The following is a 25,728-nucleotide window of genomic DNA, read 5'->3' on the forward strand; positions in this document are numbered from 1 at the left end:
ATGTCCTGGACAATGGGTCAACCATGGGAACAGGAGCCCCGTCATCTTGGAATGCAGCATCATCATCGGGGGACAAACATTGTACCATAGAATGGACTGTAGCAGCCAAAATCATCACATAATCCTTGGCAGTAATGTGACATTGCAGAGTACCCATGCGAACCATGGAATACTATGATATGGCTGCCCAAATCATCACTATCACTGAATCCTGCCTCTGTGTTTCACCCATTGGACGTAAACTCAGCCAGAAGTTGGAAATGGTGTGCAACAAGACTCAGCTAGCCAAATGACTTTCTTCTCCAGTGTTCCATAGTCCAGGTGTTATGGCTTGGACACCATGTTATCCTGTTATGGGCATTTGTATCACTGATGTGAAGTTTTGGAATGCCAGATCACCCTTCAGTTCCAGCTTATGGAGCTACTTTCATGTTGTTTTGATGCTGACAAGGTGCGTGAGTGCAGTATTCTGTTCTGCAATGACTTTTGCACCAGCTGTCATCCCCTTATTTTTTCTTACTATCCTCTTCAATACTCATCTGTTACAATCACTCAAGACATAGTTTTGCCGCATTGTGGTTTAGCAGATCACGTTTGTCCACTTTCTCTGTATTTAATATAAGTATTCCATATGGTGCCTCATGAAACATCCCACAATTCTGCTACCTTGGTTAGAGAGGCAGCCACCATATGAGCACCAACAATTTGCACCAATTTGCACACATTTGAATTCACTTAGCACCAACACAATGCACTCACAACTACACAGAATACGTTCTGATCATAAATGACACTTGCAACTTATTGAGGACACTGCACAGGTGCCGTTCATGGTCAAATGCAACAGCACAACCTTCAGGCTTACCTAGCATCTGCATTTATGCTCAGGCATGCAATTCTCATGGTGTTTCCCTGTTTTTGGCCAGCCCCTGTATATTTTATATAATTTTCCATTTTATCAATATTTTCAGGCCACTTTAGTGTATTTTAGGCCAATAAAATTGGGCCCTGCAGTTACAGGTCGTTTTCATATTAGTAAACTAAATAAATTCTCACTATGGGTAACTGCCACTTGTAATCTACCCCTCCATTCTTTGTTGTTGGTACTGTCCAGTATGGTAAAGTCTTTTCAGAAGTCTAGGCGCGCAGTCCGGAACCGCGCGACTGCTACGGTCGCAGGTTCGAATCCTGCCTCCGACATGGATGTGTGTGATGTCCTTAGGTTAGTTAGGTTTAAGTAGTTCTAAGTTCTAGGGGACTGATGACCATAGCTGTTAAGTCCCATAGTGCTCAGAGCCATTTTTTTTTCTTTTCAGAAGATTCAAGAGAAGTAAGATTTACAGTACACTTTTTACATATATTTTCTCACACAGTTTGCTCCAGTTCTTCATGTCTAGGGGCCTGATTCTTGTAGCTGAAATTCTCACAGTTTAGGTTCTCATGGTTCAGTTGTCTAAATAATTTTGGAGAACATTGTTGCAGAATTTTTGTTTTTACGATAATTTATTGTCTCACATTTTACTATACCACACTGTCTTTTTAAATTTTCACTTTAACATAGCCGAAATAACATTTTTAGTCCAAAATACGAAAATACATCTGATCACATCAAAGGAATGTGTACTACTACCTCACTGTGCGGTAATAACAATATTCCAAAGGGTTCACAGTTTTTCTTGACAAATGAAGTTCTATTAGTTTAGATTATTATTTTATAACAAATCCAGGAATAAACATAATAAACAGTACTAGATTGCATAATTAATAATATGAATTTTAAGTGTGCCAAATATTTCATAGTTATTAAGATGTATAATCTGATGTTATAAATTTAACACAATAAGACAAGTATTAACAGTAATATGAGGGGCATTCAGTTAGTAATGCAATTTTTTTTTTCTGAAAGCAGTTTGGATTTATTCAGGATTCCAACACCATATCATTCTCCACTCTATTGACTACAAAACCCCATTTTTCAACATAATCTCCGTTCAGTGTGACAGGCTGAAGCCACCTTAGTGGGAGGGCCACTTTAGTGTATTTTAGGCCAATAAAATTGGGCCCTGCAGTTACAGGTCGTTTTCATATTAGTAAACTAAATAAATTCTCACTAGGGGTAACTGCCACTTGTAATCTACCCCTCCATTCTTTGTTGTTGGTACTGTCCAGTATGGTAAAGTCTTTTCAGAAGTCTAGGCGCGCAGTCCGGAACCGCGTGACTGCTACGGTCGCAGGTTCGAATCCTGCCTCGGGCATGGATGTGTGTGATGTCCTTAGGTTAGTTAGGTTTAAGTAGTTCTAAGTTCTAGGGGACTGATGACCATAGCTGTTAAGTCCCATAGTGCTCAGAGCCATTTTTTTTCTTTTCAGAAGATTCAAGAGAAGTAAGATTTACAGTACACTTTTTACATATATTTTCTCACTTATTTTTGTTTACTGCCAGGTCTCTGTAGATATACTGCAAACACCTGTGAATATCAGCAGTGCTCTGGTTTTCCGCCAAAAGAAACTCGAGACAGCTCTCTGCTTGGAACCCACGTCTGTTGCAGATGCCATTTTGAAGCCTATGCCTGTATGGTACCACTGTACTGGCCAATGTTGAAACCAGTGTCCTGCCGCATCAGTAATCTCCTATCATCCATGTACTTTTTCCCATGGAGCGCAGTCTTCACTGGGCTAGTTGGTGCCACTTCATGGTTTGATGTTTTATTTCAAGTTCAAAGTGATGAACCAATGTTTCATTGCCAGTGACGATGTTGGGCAAAAAATTGTCAGGATCAGCCTTGTAACGTGCAAGCAGTTCCATGCAGATGGTCTTTTGATGCTCTTTATGGTTTTCTGGTAAGGTGTTTGACTGTAATCCTTCAGTCAACTCAAATAAGAGTGCCCACACATTCCAGCATTGCAAGAGTCACAGCTGCGTGCAGCCGTCTGGCACTCGGGGGGAAATTGGACACGTTTGCATGACCTTTTGAGATTTTAACAGATGCCTCTCCCAATGGCTCACTTATTTTTGTTTACTGCCAGGTCTCTGTAGATATACTGCAAACACCTGTGAATATCAGCAGTGCTCTGTTTTTCCGCCAAAAGAAACTCGAGACAGCTCTCTGCTTGGAACCCATGTCTGTTGCAGATGCCATTTTGAAGCCTATGTCTTTTCAGAAGATTCAAGAGAAGTAAGATTTACAGTACACTTTTTACATATATTTTCTCACACAGTTTGCTCCAGTTCTTCATGTCTAGGGGTCTGATTCTTGTAGCTGAAATTCTCACATTTTAGGTTCTCATGGTTCAGTTGTCTAAATAATTTTGGAGAACATTGTTGCAGAATTCTCTCAGAATTCTCAGAACTCCATGAAACTATGAATGCTAAAGCAGGAATATTCTGCAATGTCTCATAACAATTTCTGCATTTTCAAATGAAATTGACCAAAAAAAAAACAAAATGACTTGCACTACTTACTGAGTTGTTGTTGTTGTTGTTATCATCATCATCACCATAATCATCACATGTGGCTCTATGCCCTAGTGCAAGTCCTTCAGTTGGATGCCACATCAGTGACTTGTGTGGCCCTAACCTACTCCAGTTATCCAAATGGAGAAAGGCAACTCACAGTTTAATGTGGATTCTGAATGACATGTTTCTTGTGACTCCTCACTTCCTTAGAACCTGTGTTTGTCTTGAGACAGCATAACTGATGGCACACAAATACCTGGACTGTATTGAAGCATTTGAGAACGAGAATACTTATTGATTTCCAACAAAATTTACACATAATTGTAAACCTTTACCAAAAATTTTCTCTCCAACACTCCCCACAAAAGGAGAAATTTATTGCTTACTACATTTTTGCTGTTCATGAACTAAAACTGCAGCATAAGACATGATATTTTAATATATTACTTCTTTACCCTCAACCCTATTGGCAACACAGTTTGCAGAAGTATCCATGTTTTATTACTTCTTTGCCATCGACTCTATTAGCAGCACAGTTTGCCGCAATCTCCACATATACTACTGAATGTACCAGCAAAATTGTCTCATTGTACAATACATCAGGTGAGGGAATCTGATGTCATACACATTTAGATGCATGAAAAACTAGCTTTTGTTTAAAATGGTGTGCAGTAAAACTTCAACATCAGGCACTAAGGATTTAATTTATCACTTCTTTACTACGAACTTTATTCATGAACACTTTGGAAATAGTATCCATGTATATCACTGAATGTACCCATGAACTTGTATCATTGTATGATATGGATAAGGAGATTGTTGTTGTTGTGGTCTTCAGTCCTGAGACTGGTTTGATGCAGCTCTCCATGCTACTCTATCATGTGCAAGCTTCATCATCTCCCAGTACTTACTGCAACCTACATCCTTCTGAATCTGCTTAGTGTATTCATCTATTCGTCTCCCTCTATGATTTTTACCCTCCACACTGCCCTCCAATGCTAAATTTGTGATCCCTTCATGCCTTACAATATGTCCTACCAACCGGTCCCTTCTTCTTGTCAAGTTGTGCCACAAACTCCTCTTCTCCCCAATTCTATTTAATACCTCCTCATTAGTTATGTGATCTACCCATCTAATCTTCAGCATTCATCTGTAGCACCACATTTCGAAAGCTTCTATTCTCTTCTTGTCCAAACTATTTATCGTCCATGTTTCACTTCCATACATGGCTACACTCCATACAAATACTTTCAGAAACGACTTCCTGACACTTAAATCTATACTCGATGTTAACAAATTTCTCTTCTTCAGAAATGCTTTCCTTGCCATTGCCAGTCTACATTTTATATCCTCTCTACTTTGACCATCATCAGTTATTTTGCTCCCCAAATAGCAAAACTCCTTTACTACTTTAAGTGTCTCATTTCCTTATCTAATTCCCTCAGCATCACCCAACTTAATTCGACTACATTCCATTATCCTTGTTTTGCTTTTGTTGATGTTCATCTTATATCCTCCTTTCAAGACACTGTCCATTCCATTCAACTGCTCTTCCAAGTCCTTTGCTGTCTCTGACAGAATTACAATGTCATCGGCGAACCTCAAAGTTTTTATTTATTCTCCTTGGATTATGATACCTACTCCAAATTTTTCTTTTGTTTCCTTTATTGCTTGTTCAATATACAGATCGAATAACATCGGGGAGAGGCTACAACCCTGTCTCACTCCCTTCCCAACCACTGCTTCCCTTTGATGTCCCTCGACTCTTATAACTGCCATCTGGTTTCTGTACAAATTGTAAATAGCCTTTCACTCCCTGTATTTTACCCCTGCCACCTTTAGAATTTGAAAGAGAGTATTCCAGTCAACATTGTCAAAAGCTTTCTCTAAATCTACAAATGCTAGAAATGTAGGTTTGCCTTTCCTTAATCTTTCTTTTAAGATAAGTCGTAAGGTCAGTATTGCCTCACGTGTTCCAATATTTCTACGGAATCCAAACTGATCTTCCCCAAGGTCGGCTTCTACCAGTTTTTCCATTCGTCTGTAAAGAATTCGTGTTAGTATTTTGCAGCTGTGACTTATTAAACTGATTGTTTGGTAATTTTCACATCTGTCAACACCTGCTTTCTTTGGGATTGGTATTATTATATTATTCTTGAAATCTGAGGGTATTTCGCCTGTCTCTTACATCTTGCTCACCAGATGGTAGAGTTTTGTCAGGACTGGCTCTCCCAATGCCGTCAGTAGTTCTAATGGAATGTTGTCTACTCCCGGGGCCTTGTTTCGACTCAAGTCTTTCAGTGCTCTGTCAAACTCTTCACGCAGTATCGTATCTCCCATTTCATCTTCATCTACATCCTCTTCCATTTCCATAATATTGTCCTCAAGTACATCGCCCTTGTATAGACCCTCTATATACTCCTTCCACCTTTCTGCTTTCCCTTCTTTGCTTAGAACTGGGTTTCCATCTGAGGTCTTGATATTCATGCAAGTGGTTCTCTTTTCTCCAAAGGTCTTTTTAATTTTCCTGTAGGCAGTATCTATCTTACCCCTAGTGAGATAAGCCTCTACATCCTTACATTTGTCCTCTAGCCATCCCTGCTTAGCCATTTTGCACTTCCTGTCAATCTCATTTTTGAGACATTTGTATTTCTTTTTGCCTGCTTCATTTACTACATTTTTATATTTTCTCCTTTCATCAAATAAATTCAATATTTTTTCTGTTACCCAAGGATTTCTACTAGCCCTCGTCTTTTTACCTACTTGGGCCTCTGCTGGAGATAATGACACCATAAATACTGAGATAATTGAAAAACTACCTTTCACTTACAATGGAGTGCAGATTACCCACACTATATTCGTCCAGTGTTTCATAATTTAATGATGTCCAACAAACTTTAAGCATAATTACAAACCTCTCCTAATCTTTTTCTCACTTACATGCTTAAAGTCCAATATTTATGTCATTAACTCATTTGTAAAATAATCAGACATTTGAAGCTGTTTTCTACAAGGGATTTAAAGTAATTGTCATTTATTTTTCAGTCTCAGTTGCACATTTTTAATTACATGACATGTTTTAATCACCCAGATCATCTTCAGATCTAAGACGAGGTAAAACTAAGTATGTACCATATAATATTTTACAACGAGTAGGAACGAATTCTAGATAAATGTAGAATGTACTGATGTAGTTGCGTCATCAACCCGTCTTGTCTGTTCAGAACCTCATATCAGAATACTGTGTTTTTCAACAGTGGTCAATGCTTTAATGGTTTTAGGAGAGAGGGGAGTGGAAAAATGGAGCAGGAGTGATTGGGAGAGGGGCAAGAAAATAAGGAGGGAGTGTCATAGAGGGGTCTTGCTAAAATTGTAAAAAACATTATCATTTACAAATTCTTGCTAAAATGTTAAGAGCAAAAACAATGGCTGTGTAAACTATAAATGGCATGAAATAGTAAAATTATAAAATGGAGCAAGGGGGATTGAGAGGAAAATAAGGTGGTGGGATGGTATGGGTTTAACAAGAGAGGTTTTTATACTAAAATTACAAAAAAATAATTATGTAAACATTTCCATTAAAATACTGAACAGGTATACCAACGAATATGTAAAACTAGGAAACGAATAAAATCGTACATTATAAAAGTGAAAGTAAAGTAACTGAATCGGAATCAATGTTTTAAAATATTAAGTGTGAACCATAAGGTCTTACTCTGAAAGTGTAAAAAGTAGAGTTGTATAAAAATTCTCATTAAATATTGAAAGTATAGAGCAATGTATGTATAATAAAAGACTTAAAGATCATAAAATTATAGAAGTGGTATTAGTAGTGTACCTAGAACTGAATTAAGTGTCATTAAATAATCAAATTTTTAAAACATTGACAATATAAAACCACAAGAAATATAAAACAATAAACTATAAAAGTGAAACTGTGTGCAGCAACTTAAGTTATAGGGAACAGGATGCAACAGTTACAATTAATTGCATTTACTTCTGTATGGTGGCTTTTTACGGCACGCAGTTTACAGTATTTCTGGGAGCCAATCGTACACCTTCCTGATGCTAGCACAATGTATGAACTGATGCACTGCATAGAGGTGGATGATTGGAAGTGACCTTCAGAGTTTCTAAAAAATGAACCATTACTAAAATGGTTCAGTTGATTTAATGCGCTGCCAGGCTCTTGCAGACTGTGTGTAGAAATCTCAAGTTCTCCTAACATTGGTAGTAGGTGTTTCTTGGGTTCATTGTGCAACATTTCCAAATGCATGTCAATGGCTACACCAGCATGTTTCAGTGTTTGATGATGTTCACTAAACGTTGTTTTATCACTGTGAATTGAAGCATACTCTTTTAAGCAAATTTTCAATGTCCTGCCTGTTCCATCTATGCAAACTTTTGAGCAGTTTCCACACTTTAGCTTATACATGCATGCTGCTGTGAACTTAGATGCTATTTTTTTCATGCAGTGCATCATCCTAAAGTGAATAATGTTATTAGTCTTAAATCCAATACACAAATTGGTATTGCAAAATCGTGTAGCAATAATTTCTGAAACCCATCCTTAATAACTCCTGGGAACATGTACAATTTTCTTGTCTTCCTGTTCACTTATTAGCGCAATGCTATTGATTTTATGATGTTGTTGTCTTTTAATTTTCTATAGTAACTTAGTTACTGTTGAGACTGGATAACGATCACTTACTGCTACTTGATATGAAATAATAATTTCTCTGCTGCAGTTTTAATAATCTATTAAACATAGATCAAAAATATGCCATCTTGATTTTCTTAATGATACCAAGGCTTTGAATCAATAATAGTGTCTAAACAGGTCGGTTTTCTGTACGTGCTAAAACGGTGTTTGCCCACCTCTCTTCTGACCCTAATGTCAAGATAGTTGATGGCACATTTATTTTCGTGCTCAACTGTAAACCCAATTTTTGGTGGATACCACTCATTCTCTCCACTGTGTCATTAATGTCGGTTTAATCTCCTTGACTAATAAACTGGCATTGGCCACATAGTGGTTACAGTAAAGAACTTTGGTGGCTGCTGTGGGTTTGTTAGTGAAAAATTGCCAGTCAGGGAGCTTCTAGAACTAAGGTTATCCTATAACTATTTCTCATTTAATAATAAGATATACCTCCAATCTGATTTGCCATGGAAATTCCCTGGCTGGCATTATCACTGAAATTTTACTTAAAATGTGTGGAACACCAGGTTTTCACTAGCAACCCTGCAGTAGCCACTGAATTTCTCTACTGTTACTGCTATGTAGCTGATGCAAGTTTTTTAGTTAAGGAGATCAAAGCAATGTTAATGCCGTAGTGAAGAGAATGAGTGCTATTCATCTGAAAATTAGGTTTTCAGCTGAGCACAAAAATAAATGAGCCATCAACTAACTTGACATTACAGTTAGAAGAGGTGTGAGCAAATACTGTTTCAGCATGTACAGAAAACTGACCTGTGTAGACATTATTATTGATTCAAAGCCGTAACACATTTAAAAAGTCAAGATGGCATATTTTAAATCTCTGATTAATAGCTCATTAAAACTGCTACTAAGTGAGCATGAGAGGAACAAAGAAATCACTATTACAAAACAAGTAGCAGGAAGCGATGGTTAACCAGACTCAATAGTAACTAAGTTACTATAGAAAGTTAATAGACAACAACAACGCAAAATAATGGGGGTACGCTGATTGGTGGACATGAAGACAAGAAAATCATATAAATGCCTGTGAGTTATAAAGGACGGGTTTCAGAAATTATTGCTACACAATCTCAGAATACCAATTTGTATATATGATTTAAGACTAATGACATTATTTGCTTCAGACTAAGGCACTGTGTGAATAAAATAGCCTTGAAATTCACAGCAGCTGGTGTGTAAACTAAAGCGTGGAACTGCCCAAAAGTTTACATAGCAGTACGTTTGAAACATGCTTCAAATAGCATGCATCAATTCACAATGATAAAACGGTGTTTGATAAACATCATCTAACATGGAAGTACACTGTTGGAACCATTTATAGGCACTTGGAAATGCTGCACAATGAACCTAAGGGATATCTCCTGACAAAGTTGGTGAACTTGAGATTTCTACCAATCCTCTGCAAGAACCTGGTGACACATTATATCAGCTGAACCATTTTAGTAACAGTGCATTTTTTTAGAATTCTCTTCAATGTGGTAAAAATTTTGTTATTTAATGACACTTAATTCAGTTCTAGGTACTCTACATCTTTCATTATTTGTACACCCATTATTCTATACTTTTAATATTTAATGAGAATTTTTATACAGTGTTAATTTTTGTGCTTTCTCAAGCAAGAGATTATGTTTTTGAGTATTTCATACATAATATTTCACTGCTCTGATTCAGTTTTAGTTACTTTACTTTCACTTTAATAATTTACTATTGTATTCCTTTTCCAGTTTTACACATCTATTGATCTACCCTTTCAGTATTTTAACGGAAAATTTTTACAGTTTTGATATTTTGCAATTGTAGTTCTTTCCGTGCTCTCAACCCAACCTTGTTCCATTTTGTAATTTTACGATCTACATTTAACTTCTTCCTGTCTTCTTTCCCTGCTCTCAACCCCCCTTGTTCTAGTTTGTAATTTTACTATCTACATCTACGTGGATACTATGCAAATAACACTTAAGTGCCTGCCAGAGGGTTCATCAAACCATCTTCACAATAATTCTCTGTTATTCCCATCTCGAACAGCACACGGAAAAAACAAACACCTCTGTACAGGGTGATTCAAAAAGAATACCACAACTTTAAAAATGTGTATTTAATGAAAGAAACATAATATAACCTTCTGTTATACATCATTACAAAGAGTATTTAAAAAGGTTTTTTTTCACTCAAAAACAAATTCAGAGATGTCCAATATGGCCCCCTCCAGACACACGAGCAATATCAACCCGATACTCCAACTCGTTCCACACTCTCTGTAGCATATCAGGCGTAACAGTTTGGATAGCTGCTGTTATTTCTCGTTTCAAATCATCAATGGTGGCTGGGAGAGGTGGCCGAAACACCATATCCTTAACATACCCCCATAAGAAAAAATCGCAGGGGGTAAGATCAGGGCTTCTTGGAGGCCAGTGATGAAGTGCTCTGTCCAGAACTTTTCCCTTTGCACAAACACCCATTCTCTGTAAACTGTTTATACCAACGTTTAATACACCACCTATCAGTAGGTTTAACACCATACTTCGTTCGAAATGCACGCTGAACAACTGTCGTCGATTCACTTCTGCCGTACTCAATAACATAAAAAGCTTTCTGTTGAGCGGTCGCCATCTTAGCATCAACTGACGCTGACGCCTAGTCAACAGCGCCTCAAGCGAACAAATGTACAACTAAATGAAACTTTATAGCTCCCTTAATTCGCCGACAGATAGTGCTTAGCTCTGCCTTTTGTCGTTGCAGAGTTTGAAATTCCTAAAGTTGTGGTATTCTTTTTGAATCACCCTGTATTTCTGTGTGAGCTCTGATTTCCCTTATTTTATTATGATGACTGTTTCTCCCTATGTAGGTTGGCATCAAAAAAATATTTTTCACATTCGGAGGAGGACGTTGGTGATTGAAATTTTGTCGAGCAAGTGGTTGTATATGATTGTTAAGTAAGTAGCTATTGCATCAGCATACTATGAAAGGAACATAATTGGTCTACAATCTGAAGCAGAAGACTTGCTTTTATTAAGTGATTTAAGTTGCTTCACTACTCCGAGAATATCTGCTTCTAAGTTACTCGTGTTGGCAGCAGTTCTTGATTTGAATTCGGGAATATTTACTTTGTCTTCTTTGATGAAGGAATTTTGAAAGGCTGTGTTTAGTAACTTTGCTTTGGCATTGATAGTATTTCCATTGCTATGGTGCAGAGAAGGCATTGACTGTGTCTTGCTGCTCGCATATTTTCCATACGACCAGTCACTTTGGATTTTCTGCCAGGTTTCAAGACAAATTTTCATTTTGGAAACTATTTTAAGCATCTCCCATTGAAGCCCACGCTAAATTTTGAATCTTGGAGATTTTGTGTTTGTTTAAATTTTGCATGTTTTTTTTTTTTTGTTGTTTCTGCAATACTGTCCTGATTCATTTTGTGTAGCAAGGGGATTAGCTCCATTGTTTGTTAATTCATTTGATATAAATCTCTCAATTGCTGTCAATACTATTTCTTTGAATGGCATCAACAAAATATTTTTCACATTCGGAGGAGGACGTTGGTGATTGAAATTTTGTCGAGCAAGTGGTTGTATATGATTGTTAAGTAAGGAGCTATTGCATCAGCATACTATGAAAGGAACATAATTGGTCTACAATCTGAAGCAGAAGACTTGCTTTTATTAAGTGATTTATTATGATGACTGTTTCTCCCTATGTAGGTTGGCATCAACAAAATATTTTTCACATTCGGAGGAGGACGTTGGTGATTGAAATTTTGTCGAGCAAGTGGTTGTATATGTGATTTAAGTTGCTTCACTACTCCGAGAATATCTGCTTCTAAGTTACTCGTGTTGGCAGCAGTTCTTAATAGTTAATAGTTCACACTATTAACATTTTAATGAGAATTTGTAAATAATTATACTTTTTACGATTTTTAGCAAGATCCCCCTACTTGTTTTCTTTCTACTCTCACAATCACCCTCACTTCATTTTTCCGCTTCTTCCTCTTCTTTCCCTCTCCCCACCAGATACCTGTTTAAAACACTGACTGCTGTTGCAAAACAAAGTACTCTGTTATGAGGTTGAACATTTATGTACAGTTCTTTTCTACTTATTGTAAAATATTAGATAGTACATATTTAGTTTTACTCTGAAGATCTGAGTGATAAAAAACTTGCTATATAATTAAAAACGTGCAACTGAGACTGAAAAATAAATGAAAATTATTTTAAATACCCATAAAGCTGCTGATTCTTCCAGAACCAATACATCAGCTATAATTATACGTGGGAGTTTGATTCTTTAAAGATTCGGAGGTTTACTGGTCAGTTGTAACAGAATATTAACAGTCTGCAGGAATGAACTCAAATGTCTCGTTGTAAACTCTCTTCAGAGAGAACTGTCAATGTTGATTTTAATACTGCATGTCCTTTTTTTAGTCTGTCTAAACTGCATGTAAGGGACACAGAACTTAGTTTTAATGCACCAGTGATGTTTCATTGCCTCCTATTGCAGGAAAACTTTATTTAAGTGTCACACCTTAGGGAACTGAAGTGAAGCTCACTCTCTGCTCCTATTCTGTAAGATTGTTGTGGTCTCATAGCTTGGCCATAGAGACACACTGTATACCTTATCAAGGGCTTATAATTTGAAGATTCTATACATTGTTCACCATGAGAGGATTAGAATGGCAAGAGGAACTCTTGAGATGAGAATCATATTCTATAGCACCTGTGAGAGGCTAATGAACTACCATGTACCATGTGACAGTGATCCCTCGCAGTGTGTTCTGCTCATAGTGTTTTGTCTTTTCCTCAATTACAAATACCATACCCATCGATGGAAAGAAGATTCGTAAAAAAGATGAGAAATTTATGGAAGGTAGCAACTAATGGTCATTGTCATTACCTATTAACTGGGATACTTTCCCATCCTGGATGTTTTAGAGGCCAAGAGAAATTTCAGAATTACTGGACTATGAGTGGATTGTATTCAAAATGTTAAATCTACATTTTATCCAGTCATTCAGAAATAAGATTCAAATGCTGGAAGTGTTACTTCAGTCTCAAATAAATCCAGATGTAATATGTATTACCGAACACTGGCTGTCTAAAGAAGAAATTCAGTCAACCTCTATTCCAAGGTACTCATTAACAAGCTTCTATTGTAGGAATTTCTCCACACATGGCGTTACTGCTGTATTTGTAAAGGACCAGATAAAATTCAGTGAGGTAGGCCTAAATGAACAGATTGCATTATCTGAAGATAAGGAATTTGAGGTTTCTATGGTTAAGCTGCCTGAACTAAACTATATAATTATAAATGTATACAGAGCACCAAGTAGTAATATTCTAAATTTTATGACCAAATTAGAAGTTCTGCTGAATAGTGTCAGCTCATTAAATATGAGAATAATACTTTGTGGCGATTTTAACATTGATTTATCAAAAAACAGTAATGCTAAACTTGATTTGTTAAACATGACCAAATCCTTTAATATGATCCCCACAATACACTCTCCAACAAGATCAACAGAGCATACTGATTCAATAATTGATCAAATCTTCATAACTGATACTGGTTACAAATTCACTGGCGAAGTACTGATCATGGGATACAGTGACCATGATACTCAGCTACTGAGCATTGACATGGAAAATAGTAAAATCAGCCCCAAAAAAGTATTTCAAAGAAGAAACTTTTCAGATGGCAATATTAGGATTTTTAACTTCCTATTAGCTAAGGAAAATTGGGACAGTGTTTACATGCAAACAACTGTTGATAATATGTTCTTAAGCTTCCATAACACCTTCCTTTATTACTTTAATACAGCATTTCCTTTTGAAACAAAAACTTTAAGCAATCAAAATAGAAAGTTGTGGGTAACAAAAGGAATCAAAATTTCTAGTGAGAGAAACAGATTTCTCCAATATTGCTCCAAAAAATACATAGTCACTGAAGAATTTTCTGACTATTGTAAAGCCTACAAAAAAACTTATCTTAGAGTGATTAGACAGGCAAAACTTTTATGGAATGACAATTTCATAAGAAACTCTTCAAACAAAATGAAAGCTATGTGGAAAGTTATTAAAAAAGAAACTTGTAGTTCAACACCTAAAAAGGAAAACATTTCTCTAACACTTAATGAGTCTAAGGTCACAGATCCATACACAGTTGTAAACAAGTTCAATGAATATTTCACGTCACTAGCAGAAGATCTCATTCAGGCAAACTGCAAGGTATCGTTCTTCAATTCCACCAATACTTCAAACAGCACTAATGCTACAATGTTTGTTTATGAAACAAACCCTGATGAAATTATGAACATAATACAATTGTTACGCAATAAAATCTCTAGTGGCTATGATGAAGTACCTGACCTCATATTAAAGGTGTGTGCTCCCCATATAGTAAAGCCATTATCAACCATCTACAACCAATCATTAAAAACTGGCATTTTTCCAGATGCTCTCAAAATAGCTAAAGTCTCACCATTACTAAAGAAAGGTTCCCCTGATTTAGTATCCAATTATAGACCATTATCCATATTAAGCACCTTTCCAAAAATCCTGGAAAAACTTTTTTATGACAGGCTTATAAGTTTCATAAAAAACCACGCACCAATCAGCATTCAACAACATGGTTTTAGTAAATCTTTATCCACGCAGACAGCAATTTTTGAACTGTTGGACCACATACTGAAACAAATTGACCAACATAATATAGCTGCAGGTATCTTCTTAGATCTCTCTAAAGCCTTTGACGTACTAGATCATAAAATACTGCTTGCTAAATTGGAAAGAAGAGGAATAAGAGGTGTGGCTCACAACTGGCTATGCTCTTACCTACAAAACCGCAGACAGAAGGTATCACTTCAATACGATATTAATGTACAGAATAAAGTAAACATCACAGTTTTCCTCTTGGAGGAAAGAACAATAAGATATGGTGTTCCCCAGGGTTCTGTTCTAGGGCCATTACTTTTCCTCATTTACGTAGATGATCTTGTTGAACGTATGAGCCCACAAAAAACTATCCTGTTTGCTGATGATACAATCATAGTGTTGACTGGATCTAGCCCTGAATCCCTTCAGACAATATCTGATAACTCTATGGAAAAACTTTCTGAGTGGTTTAACAAAAATGACCTAATTGTTAATAGTGGGAAAACTGTATGTATCAACTTCCATCTAATTCCCACATTCAGTCAAAATACTATCCAAGTAAAATTAAATAACGATGAAATTGAACATGTAAATGCAACAAAATTTTTGGGTCTATGCGTCCAACAAAATTTAAAATGGGACACACATATAAACAACTTATCAAAGAAACTCTCATCATTGTGCTATGGACTAAGAATACTAAAATCTACTACAAGTAAATCCACACTAATGCAAGCATACCATGCGCAGTTCCACTCATTGCTCCACTATGGAATCATCTTTTGGGGAAATTCAACTCACAGCACAAATATATTTAAACTACAAAAAAGAGCACTGAGGATAATCTGTGGCCTCAAAAAGCTGGAATCCTGTAAATGTCAATTTATAAAACTTAATGTTCTAAGCATCCCATCCCTATTCATTCAAGAAACAATCCTATTCACCAGGGAATACCTCTCAAGAACAGGCAAATTAATCCGAAACAATGATATACACGCTCATTATACCAGAGGGCAATCTAATATCCATCAAATTTTTTCAAGGACATCATCATACCAAAAATATATAACTCATCTGGGTGTCGTATTACACAATAAAATTCCAGAACAAATAAAAACTGCTCCAGATCCAATATTTAAAAATAAACTAAAGGCATTTCTGACAAAGCACTGTTTCTATTCAGTACAAGAATTCCTGGAAATGAAAAATTATAAAGTTCCTTTGTAAAATACTGTGATTAGAGTAAAACATTCTGTAGGCAAAATAATAACCTAATTTCTACTATACACAACTATGTTTCAGTTTCACTAACCAAAATTTTTCAACTCGCTTTTGAATGTACAAGTACACATTCTATTAGTATTAAAACTTAATTGTCTGTGAAATCTCAATGTTAATTTCATGTTTAATGTAGTTTTTAAATGACATTGTCCTTCTGTTGTGTTTCCAGTTGACATTTTCACTATTCTGTTATCTCAGTGATTATTTGTGTAAATTTAAAGTAGCACTACATTGCCTACATGTTTCTTAGTTCCCCATGTAAATTGTTTGTATTCTCTGTATGTGAAGTTACTATATTCATCAACGAACAATTTTGTGTACATTTTTTTAAATGGCAGTCCATTTTCTCCAAACTACATATTTGTTAAGAAAAATGACTTGTCCTATATCATGTGTACTTTGTACAATATTTGATCCACAGGATAAATAAATAAATAACAAATAACAAATAACATTTTCCTTGTGCCACCAAATACCATGAAATCTAAACCTATACTCCATAAGCCACATTAAGGTATGTGGCGTCGGGTTCTACTGGTACCACTGTTCTTTGCTACCCTTTTCTCTTCCGTTCGTGAATGGTCTGTGGGAAGAATAAGTGTTAGCGATTTCAAATTTCTCTGATTTTGTTGTAAGTGTTTGTGGAATATACGTAGCAGAAAGTAATATGTTTCTTGATTGTTCTCAGAATGTACAGCATCCAAATTAGCAGTGAACCTTTCCATGGCACATAATGCCTCTCTTTTGGTATTTGCAACAGGCGGTGGATTAGATTCTTCATGGTGTTTTCACACTTACTAAACAAACCTGTGACAAAGCAGCTGCTCATCTTAGTACCTCTCTAGCTCCTCTAATAATCCTATATGTTGACGTTCTCACAACAGACTGACAAGCAGTATTCAAAAACTGGCAAAACAATGGTTTTGTAAACTACTACTTTCATGGGTGAATTGTATTTTCTTCAAATTCTTCCAATAAATCTCACTGCTTAGCATCTGCCTTTTACTTTTATATGGTCATTCAACTTTGAGTCTCCTTGGATGCAGTCTTGTGAGTATTTTATGGTTATGACTGTGCAGTGAGTGAGAACCAATCTTTTAACTGAACAAGAACTGATCTTTGTGCCCATTTTTGCGGTTACATTAGTTTGTGCTGAAGATCAGCTCCCAGTCCGTGCACCAAGGTTTACTACATTCGCCCGACTTTCTGGCATTCCATTTATGTACAATCATCCATGAACAGCCTCACAGGGTTTACAAGATTATCCAACAGATGAGTTATGCATATTATTAGTTAGTTGTATATCTGTTGATCATTTACAAAATATCAGACATATTATCATAACCAATTTAAAAAAGAAATAAAATTCTTTAAATTTAACTATTTCTTGCAAACAGTAATATTATTTTATCAATAAGCTAGCTGAGAAATCAGGTGTAGCCTGGGTATTTATTTATTCCAATCTTCTGCTAGTCCATCCTCTCTTCCCTCCTCTCTGTTCATCTCCTCTTGCCCCCCCCCCCCCCCCCCTGCTCTATGTCCACTTCCTCCACCTCCAATTCTCTGTACACCTCCTCCACCCCCCCACACTCTGACCATTTCCCCCTCCCCTATATCTGTCCTCCTCCTCCAGTCTGCACCTATCTCCTCCTTCCCCCTTGGTGTCTGTCCATCTCCTCATCCTCCCTTCTCTCTCCACATTATTACACTCACTCACACTATCCACCTCCTTCTCCTTCTTTCTCTACCGATCCAATTTCTCTTTATGCATCTCTCCTTCCTGCTCTCTCTATCCAACCCCCGTATCCCTGTCCATCACTTCCACCCCTCCCTCTCTCTGTCCATCACTTCCACCCCTCCCTCTCTCTGTCCATCTCCACTACCCCTCCCTCTCTCTCTCCATCTCCGCCATCCCCTTGCGCTGCCCATCTCTGCCATCCCCTCGCGCTGCCCATCTCCGCCATCCCGTCGCGCTGCCCATCTCCGCCATCCCGTCGCGCTGCCCATCTCCGCCATCCCCTCGCACTGCCCATCTCCGCCATCCCCTCGCGCTGCCCATCTCCGCCATCCCCTCGCACTGCCCATCTCCGCCATCCCGTCGCGCTGCCCATCTCTGCCATCCCGTCGCGCTGCCCATCTCTGCCATCCCGCCACGCTGCCCATCTCCGCCATCCCCTTGCGCTGCCCATCTCCGCCATCCCCTCGCGCTGCCCATCTCCGCCAGCCCCTCTCGCTGCCCATCTCCGCCAGCCCCTCACACTGCCCATTTCCGCCGTCCCCACTCTCGCCCATCTCCGCCGTCGACACTCTCGCACATCTCCGTCGACCCCACTCTCGCCCATCTCCGCCGTCCCCACTCTCGCCCATCTCCGCCGTCCCCACTCTCGCCCATCTCCGCCGTCCCCACTCTCGCCCATCTCCGCCGTCCCCACTCTCGCCCATCTCCGCCATCCCCTATCTCTGCCCATCTCCTCCTCTCCTTCTCTGTTCATCTCTTCCTCTCTCTGCCAATCTGCTCTTCCCCCCTCTCTCTGCCAATCTGCTCTTCCCCCCTCTGTCAGCCAGTCTGCTCTTCCCCCCCCCCCCCCTCTGTCTCGCCCTGCCCTTGTCTTTGTCCTCCTCTCCCCTCTCTGTGTACATCTCCTCCTCTCCCCTCTCTGTGTTCATCTCCTCCTGCCCCTCTCTCTGTCTATTTCCTCCTCTCCCTCTCTGTGTTCATCTTCTCCTCTCCCTCTCTGCGTCCTCTCCCTCTCTGCATCCTCTCCCTCTCTCTGTCCATTTCCTCGTGCTCCTTTTTCTGTCCATTTCCTCGTGCCCCTCTCTCTGTCCATCTTCTCATGCCCCTCTCTGTGTCCATCTCCTCCTCCCCTCTCTCTCTCTGACCATCTCCTCTTCTCCCCTCTCTCTGACCATCTCCTGCTCTCCCCTCTTTCTGTCCATCTCCTGGTACCCACCCATCTCTGTCAATCTGCTCCTCTGCCCTCTGTTAATCTGCTGCTCTACCCACTGCCCATCTGCTCCCATGATTAAGAAAAACATTGATGGCTGTTAATACATCATAATGTCTTAAAGTTTCATTTACACTGCCATAGTAACAAGATATCTAATACATAACTTGGACCTATTTCCAAGAGCAGAACAACACCAGTGTACAAGAGCTACGGCTGCTGACCAATCATCTCGTTTGTGATTGCTTACATCAGGTTTATTCTTATGATGAATGAAGTATAGTCACTGCCTACACTGCACCAAAACATACACTACATTACATTGCACGTGCAGTCTCAGCACATTCTCCTCCTCTCCCCTATCCCCACACAAACTTTGTTGGCACCATTAGTTCCACTATTGTATTGAATTCTCCATGTTGTTCCCTTGGACCACCTGAAAAAGTAAGTCAGCACCTCACCTCAATGAATAAGAAACTGAGATCGAGAAAATGGAAAGAGTTTAGAACTGTCCATCACAGATCCTGGACATAGGATTTTACAGTAAGAATCATTAACTGCAACAATTTCCAATAGAATGACAGTTGCTTATTATTAAAAAAATGTCAATTTTTACCACCATTTATTCTGTGTTGTCTAAATAACCTTTTACTTTGTAGTATGAATTATTTAATAGGTATGTTGTGACTGACTTTTTATTTTTAGTTGTCTCTTTGATCTCATTGGGCAATTAATTGCAAAGTTTAATTTCCTTGTAGATAATTCAGTTTTGTGTTCTTACTATTGGTAAATGTAAGATTAATCTGGCTCTTGTTTCATGAACTGCTGTTTGTGAAATAATGGCCTTTGTTCTTTTTGATGTGCATAACAGATTGGTAGACGGGAAATTAGAATCCCCAGCTGTTTAAACGGATCTTTATGGGATGTGTGGTTACTATTTTTAGTTATTATTCAAATGACTGTTTTCTGTAATTTAAAGACTGTGGACAATAAATGTCGTATAAGACTGCCCATGGGTACTTATAAATTTACTTCCACATCCTGACAATAACTCCCCTTTAAATACAACATACTGAGTTCTGTCTGCTAGGAAAACCTCAGTACAATCTATAAACTATTCCAGTGTTGTTTAAGCTTATTATATGCTTGGCAAGTGATGTCAGATTTTTCAATGCAGTGTGTCTCATTTTAACTGACAATATTGTGTATTCTGGGATGTCAGTGTTAGTATCAGGCTGTTAGTAGACTTGCTTTCCACTTCTGTAGATAATGAGATGAATGTGAGAGAAGTCTTCAGATTTTGCTTGATAATGGTTTATTCTTATGTAACAATATTATTGAGATTTTTGGTATGTACTCATTGTGTGTGACTAATTTAGTTGCTGAGGACAGAGACTTCAGGAAGTATTGTCACTTCCTTTTTAAATTTATCCTAGAATACTAACAAGTATCTATCACTTAGTGTGTTACTATCTTATGTATTTTAGTGTAGAAGATTCTAAAATTGTCTAGGACCCATTGTAGCTCAGCCTTTGCAGTTTATGCAACATGAAATGCGTAGAACCATTTTCACTGGTTTTTGTACAGTGCCTGTTGCCATAGGTAAGTTTGTTATGCTGATGTAAGTAAATGCTCTAAAAATAATAAACTCAGGAATTTTCAACAGATATTTAGTGCATTGTGATTGTATGATAAAAACATATTTTGTTGTATGTTAATGTCATGTGTTAACTAGTCTCTGTAATATTATTTTGAGATTTCAAAATTTGTAGGAGGAAAATGAAGTTCCAGATGATGATTCTGTCAACCACATGATTGCTCGAAATGCTGATGAACTAGCATTATTTCATCGCATGGACCTGGAACGCAGACGAGAAGAGGCAAAACTTGGTCCAAATCGCAAATCTCGTTTAGTGGAAGAAGCTGAATTGCCTGATTGGTTAGTGAAGGATGATGATGAGGTAGGTTCTTAGATTACTGGAAGGCAGCAGTTGAAAATCATTTGTAAAATGCTTAGTAACTTAGGTTCCAGTTTATAAAGCAGTTTCAAAAAGAAATAATAATAATAATAATAATAATAATAATAACAGGATACCCCAGTCAGAATTAGAAAACATCAAACAACAAGTACAACAAATACTGGAACAAAATAATGTGCAATCAGAAGAAGAAGAAAATACAGTAATGGACTCAAACATCCCAGAGCAAACAAACAAAGACCAAAACGCATCAATTAAACAATCAGAGGAAAACGAAATCTTAAGACAGCCACCAGAAAAAGCACAAATAGAACACGAAGTGACACACGTTAGATATAGAAGAGAAATTTCAGCTGACATATATAGAATACAAAGACACAAATACAGACATTAGACCATTCTTGCATAGACTGCCAAATAACCCACAAGTCAAAACAACAATAAAAACTATCAACACAATCATACACAACAAAATAAATGAAAGCAGAACTATGGCAGAGTTACAACTACTGGTTTATATAGGAGCACTCACTACACTAAATATACATACTAGGCAGAGATCAGAACCAACCAACACACAGAAGAAACCCACAAAACCAGCATGGCAACACAGGCTACAGATCAGAATAGAAAAACTGAGAAAAGACATCAGACAGCTAACACAATTTATAAGAAATGAAATGTCAGAAAGAAACGAAAAAGATTAGGTAAAATCTCACAACAAGAAGCGATAGAGCAATTAGATGAAAAGAAGCAGAAATTACAAGCATTGGCCAAACGACTTAGAAGATACAAAAAGAGTGAAAATAGAAGGAAACAAAACCAAACATTCAACACAAACCAAAAGAAATTTTACCAGACAATAGATAACACACACATTAAAATAGACAATCCACCAAGCATAACAGACATGGAACACTTCTGGAGCAACATATGGTCAAACCCGGTACAACATAACAGGCATGCACGGTGGATACAAGCAGAAACAGACACATACAAGATGATACCACAAATGCCTGAAATGATAATTTTGCAACATGACGTCACCCAAGCAATTAATTCTACTCACAGTTGGAAAGCCCCTGGAAAAGATAAAATAGCAAATTTCTGGCTAAAGAAGTTCACCTCAACACATTCACATCTAACTAAATTATTTAACAGTTACATTGCAGACCCATACGCATCCCCTGATACACTTACACATGGAATAACTTATCTGAAACCTAAAGATCAAGCAGACACAGCAAACACAGCTAAATATTGCCCCATAACATGCCTCGCAACAATATACAAAATATTAACTTCAGTCATTACACAGAAATTAATGACACATACAACACAGAACAAAACTATAAATGAAGAACAAAAGGGCTGTTGCAAAGGAGCACGAGGATGTAAAGAGCAACTGATAATAGATGCAGAGGTGACATATCAAGCTAAAACTAAACAAAGGTCGCTACACTATGCGTACATTGATTACCAAAAAGCTTTTGATAGTGTACCCCACTCATGGTTACTACAAATATTGGAAATATACAAAGTAGATCCTAAATTGATACAGTTCCTAAACATATTAATGAAAAACTGGAAAACCGCACTTAATATCCAAACAAATTCTAATAATATCACATCACAGCCAATACAGATTAAGCGTGGAATATACCAAGGAGACTCATTAAGTCCTTTCTGGTTCTGCCTTGCTCTGAACCCACTATCCAACATGCTAAATAATACAAATTATGGATACAATATTACTGGAACATACCCACTCAAAATCACACATCTGCTATACATGGATGATCTAAAACTACTGGCAGCAACAAATCAACAACTCAACCAACTACTAAAGATAACAGAAGTATTCAGCGATGATATAAATATGGCTTTTGGAACAGACAAATGTAAGAAAAATAGCATAGTCAAGGGAAAACACACTAAACAAGAAGATTACATATTGGATAACCACAGCGACTGCATAGAAGCGATGGGAAAAACAGATGCCTATAAATATCTAGGATACAGACAAAAAATAGGAATAGATAATACAAATATGAAAGAAGAACTAAAAGAAAAATGTAGACAAAGACTAACAAAAATACTGAAAACAGAATTGACAGCAATAAACAAGACAAAAGCTGTAAATACTTATGCTATACCAATATTGACCTACTCATTTGGAGTAGTGAAATGGAGTAACACAGACCTAGAAGCACTCAATACACTTACACGATCACAATGCCACAAATATAGAATACATCACATACATTCAGCAACAGAAAGATTCACATTAAGCAGAAAGGAAGGAGGAAGGGGATTTATCGACATAAAAAACCTACATTATGGACAGGTAGACAATTTAAGAAAATTCTTTATAGAACGAGCAGAAACTAGCAAAATACACAAAGCAATCACTCATATAAATACATCGGCTACACCACTGCAATTTCATAACCACTTCTACAACCCTTTAGATCACATAACATCAACAGATACGAAGAAAGTAAATTGGAAAAAGAAAACACTACATGGCAAGCACCCGTATCATCTAACACAGCCACACATCGATCAAGACGCATCCAACACATGGCTAAGAAAAGGCAACATATACAGTGAGACGGAAGGATTCATGATTGCAATACAGGATCAAACAATAAACACCAGATATTACAGCAAGCATATTATTAAAGATCCCAATACCACAACAGATAAATGCAGACTTTGCAAACAACAAATAGAAACAGTAGATCACATCACAAGCAGATGTACAATACTAGCAAATACAAAATACCCCAGAAGACATGACAATGTAGCAAAAATAATACATCAACAGCTTGCCTTACAACATAAACTTATAAAACAACATGTTCCCACATACAAGTATGCACCACAAAATGTACTGGAGAACGATGAATACAAATTATACTGGAACAGAACCATTGTAACAGATAAAACAACACCACATAACAAACCTGACATCATACTCGCCAATAAAAAGAAGAAATTAACACAACTAATCGAAATATCCATACCCAATACAACAAATATACAAAAGAAAACAGGAGAAAAAATTGAAAAATACATCCAACTGGCTGAGGAAGTCAAGGACATGTGGCATCAGGATAAAGTTGACATTATACCAATTATATTGTCAACTACAGGAGTCATACCACACAATATCCACCAGTACATCAATGCAATACAGCTACATCCAAACTTATATATACAACTACAGAAATCCATAATTATTGATACATGTTCAATCACCCGAAAGTTCCTAAATGCAATATAACATATACCTTACAACATAAACTTATAAAACAACATGTTCCCACATACAAGTATGCACCACAAAATGTACTGGAGAACGATGAATACAAATATACAAAAGAAAACAGGAGAAAAAAATACATCCAACTGGCTGAGGAAGTCACGCTTGATCAAGGTCCGCGTCACTTCCATTTTTAACCAGACATAACGTCTGAGAAAAGAAAGAAATAATAATTTACTTAATATAATATCAATAAGTTACTTACCTTATTGCAAATCATTTGGTCTACTACTATTTCAATTGCTTGAGTACATTTTAATATTTTCGTATCAAGAATTAGATACAGCTGTATCTAATTGAAAAGGAAATTACTAAAAACTTAATAAGGGAGGTAACTAGATTACACTTTTCTCCTTATTATAACTGGTAAGAAAAAGGCTTTGGTTGATTATAAATTTTTGTGTAAAAAGATTTCATACTTGCAGTTACAGATAATCACAGCTAATGCTGCCTGTAAGAAGTATTTTCTTATTTCTTTTTCCAAAGTTACAGTGCAGACAACCCCCTTTTTTAACAAGTTAATATTTTGTTTCCTTATCAAGTGCTTGTAAATATGTTGGTAATAGTACTTGTTATGTGCCATGTTACTTACATGGTACCATTGCAACTGGTTAGCCAGAACATGTGTGTTTCCAATGTATGCCTTGCAAGCAGTATAATACATCACCTGTGTTCAAACATATTAAGATAGGAATTTTTATATGCGGAAAAAACTCGGCTAATATTAAGCTAGTCTGCATTTTACTGAATTGAGTTTCAGAGGCCACACAAGCCACTCTGCTCATAATAATATTATCCTTTCTAAAAAGTTGAGAACATAAGCTATTCATACAAAGGTTAAAACTGAAGCCCTTAACTTTCTTAATTTTGGTATTAATTCCTAATGAAAAAGTAGGAATTAGGCTCACTGACACAGATATCAATGTAAAAACAAGGCATTAAAAGTACCATATAATTTCTTAAGGGAATCCTGTTTTATGCTAAATCTTGTATTCAAAGTAGTGATATGCCCCAGCTTCACATGAGTAACACTTAAATATCTATGGCCAGACAGCTTGCCTGGCGTAATGGTAATAAATTATGTATGCAAATCTTCCTAATGAATCAGTCTATTAGTGAAAACCATACCAAGATCCCTACAATAGTTCCTGAGATTAGCCTTTACATGTAGACTGAAAGACATGGTGGAAGACTTTAATTTATGATATGTATAGAAGATATTTGTAGATGTATAGATTTTGACCAAGCTTTGGTGCTCTCTGAAGTTGTGGCAGTTGTTTGCTTTACTGCTCTTCCTGCCAGATACCGCCTCCTCTTTAGCTGACCAGCCTGTAGCTCCAATCACTGTCACGAGATGTCACTCCAAACATCAAT

The 25,728-nt window shown here is 37.2% G+C and overlaps 1 protein-coding gene across 3 annotated transcripts in view; it reads left to right on the forward strand.

Annotated features, from left to right (window-relative positions):
• Window positions 1–25,728, forward strand: part of LOC126470218 (ATP-dependent helicase brm) — a 386,916-nt gene that overhangs the window by 309,582 nt on the left and 51,606 nt on the right. For all 3 annotated transcript variants that reach the window (XM_050097899.1, XM_050097901.1, XM_050097900.1), the window contains one exon: window positions 20,820–21,008. In XM_050097899.1, the coding sequence (XP_049953856.1) occupies window positions 20,820–21,008 (189 nt within the window). The remainder of the gene's footprint in view (window positions 1–20,819; window positions 21,009–25,728) is intronic.

The sequence above is a fragment of the Schistocerca serialis genome, chromosome 3 (genome assembly GCF_023864345.2).
Source record: "Schistocerca serialis cubense isolate TAMUIC-IGC-003099 chromosome 3, iqSchSeri2.2, whole genome shotgun sequence".
Taxonomy (NCBI): Eukaryota; Metazoa; Arthropoda; class Insecta; order Orthoptera; family Acrididae; genus Schistocerca; species Schistocerca serialis.